Source organism: Chrysochloris asiatica, unplaced genomic scaffold (genome assembly GCF_000296735.1).
Source record: "Chrysochloris asiatica unplaced genomic scaffold, ChrAsi1.0 scaffold00035, whole genome shotgun sequence".
Lineage (NCBI taxonomy): Eukaryota > Metazoa > Chordata > Mammalia > Afrosoricida > Chrysochloridae > Chrysochloris > Chrysochloris asiatica.
Genome location: NW_006408553.1, coordinates 11177341 through 11179267, shown reverse-complemented (window position 1 = coordinate 11179267; position 1927 = coordinate 11177341). Strand labels below are relative to the sequence as shown.

General features: G+C 40.7%; 1 protein-coding gene across 1 annotated transcript in view; it reads left to right on the top strand.

The window, feature by feature from the left end:
* Nucleotides 1–358: 358 nt before the first annotated feature.
* Nucleotides 359–1927, top strand: part of LOC102832847 (disintegrin and metalloproteinase domain-containing protein 18-like) — a 197331-nt gene continuing 195762 nt past the window's right edge. Inside the window, exon 1 of the mRNA XM_006859991.1 lies at nt 359–428. Within this exon, the coding sequence (XP_006860053.1) occupies nt 359–428 (70 nt within the window). The remainder of the gene's footprint in view (nt 429–1927) is intronic.

The window sequence follows — 1927 nt, the reverse complement described above, 5'->3', positions numbered from 1 at the left end:
CTCCTTGAATAAGATGTGAAAATGTGTTCTCATAATGTGTAGAAAACACATTTTAGTCATATGGTATGGACTTGACTACCAGAACCTTTATCTTCAGTAGGAACTGTGCATAAGAACAATTTTAGAGGCATAGCTTAATGGCAGACTAGGGAGAAGCACCATGCAGAACTCCACCAGTAATAATACAGAATACCAGACCAAGAAGTTTCAGGGGACTGTCCTGGAACTCTGAACTACATATAAAGGAATATTTAGAAGGATCAAAGGCTTTATTTTGGTGGGATATGCAGTAGAAATAAGAAAAGTGGTGTTACCTGATCTGTGACTGCTGGTGGGTCCCAGAGCAGCCATCTTGGGCATGACAGAACAGGTGAAGGATCAAGAGAGTGCAGCCACCACAAAGGTTTGGCTGATCCTCGGAGATAAAGGTATGAACATTTCTTTCTGTTCATTTATCTTTCTCTGTCTGGAACTAGAGGGAGTAGCTGAGTGAGTGGGCACACCAAACCCCTGGAGGGCTCTACTATGCATGCACCCAGATCTGCTCAGCAAAGACCACTGGGTCTAGAATTGAAGAAAGGGGAGGAGTCAACAGAACCAGCATAAAATGAAAGGGTTTTCAAGAATGTTTATGGCCAATCCTGGGCTGTTTCTCACTAGGAGAAACATTTGAACGGTATTGAGAACAGGTGAGAGAGACAGACAAAAGGGTAAAGAAGCCGATAATTAAACCTTGAGTTATTTCATAAGAAGCAATGGTAATATCTTGAAATTTCTCAGGCAACCTTGAAGGCAAGAAGCCAAAAGGGGCAGTAAAGTATTTTGCTATGGGCTTTGTGTGTGTGTGTGTGTGTTATAGACTATAGTGTCCAATATGTTTTTGTTTTCTATTTTCTATTTATTTTGGTCCCCCTTTACCATAGGGGTGGGGAGCTCTTTCTCTCCCTACTTTACTCAAGAAGACACAGCAATTGCAGTCATATCCAAGCTACAATTGCACGCTGTACAATCCTATTGTTCAGTCAAGAGACAGCTGCTTTATACCAGATAGCCAAAACTACCTAAAATTACTCTGTGTTGAGTAATAAGAGAAATGAAAAGGAAAGCCATCTCCTGATCACACATATCAGTAGGCAATCAGCTTAATAGTAAATCAACATTGTTGTTGTTGTTGTTAAGTGCCATCGAGTCGGTTCCGACCCATAGTGACCCTGTACAGGGTTTCCGAGGGTGTAAATCTTTACAGGAGTAGAAAGCCTCATCTTTCTCCTGCGGAGCGGCTGTTAGTTTCGAACCGCTGACCTTAAGATTCGCAGCCCGATTCGTAACCACTACGCTACCAGAGCTCCTTTGTAAACCAACATACGTTCATCTAATTACTGAAAATACATCTAATTATTGAAAATGCCAAAACAAACAAACCCAGAAGATCTCAGGTTACATCCAGAAACAAGACACAGTAGCTGAAACAAATGAGCTGGAGGTAGACGTAGACTTCGCATAAGAAGAGGGGCAGAATTTGGAAATGCCTGGTAAGGAATTCAGGAGAATGATATTGAGGTGCATCCAAATGCTCCACAGAAGGGTTGATAAAAATAAGGAAATGCTACAGGAACAATAAAATAAGATAGAAATTGCATTGGAAACAATTCGAAATCTGCAAAGAGAGGTAAAAATGATTAATAAAATATCAGAAATGGACAAATAAACTGAAAGGACAAGGGAGTAGAATTGAAGAGATGGATACCAGAACCAATGAGCTTGAAGACAAATTTATCAATACTGCTAAGATGAACAAGAGCCAATGATACTCAGAGAGGAAGTCCAAAGTGCATTGAAAGAAGTGGCAAAGAACAAGGCACCAAGAATTGATGGAAGAAAAATTGAAATCTTTCAGGAAAGTGAGGCGGCACAGGAGGCACTCACT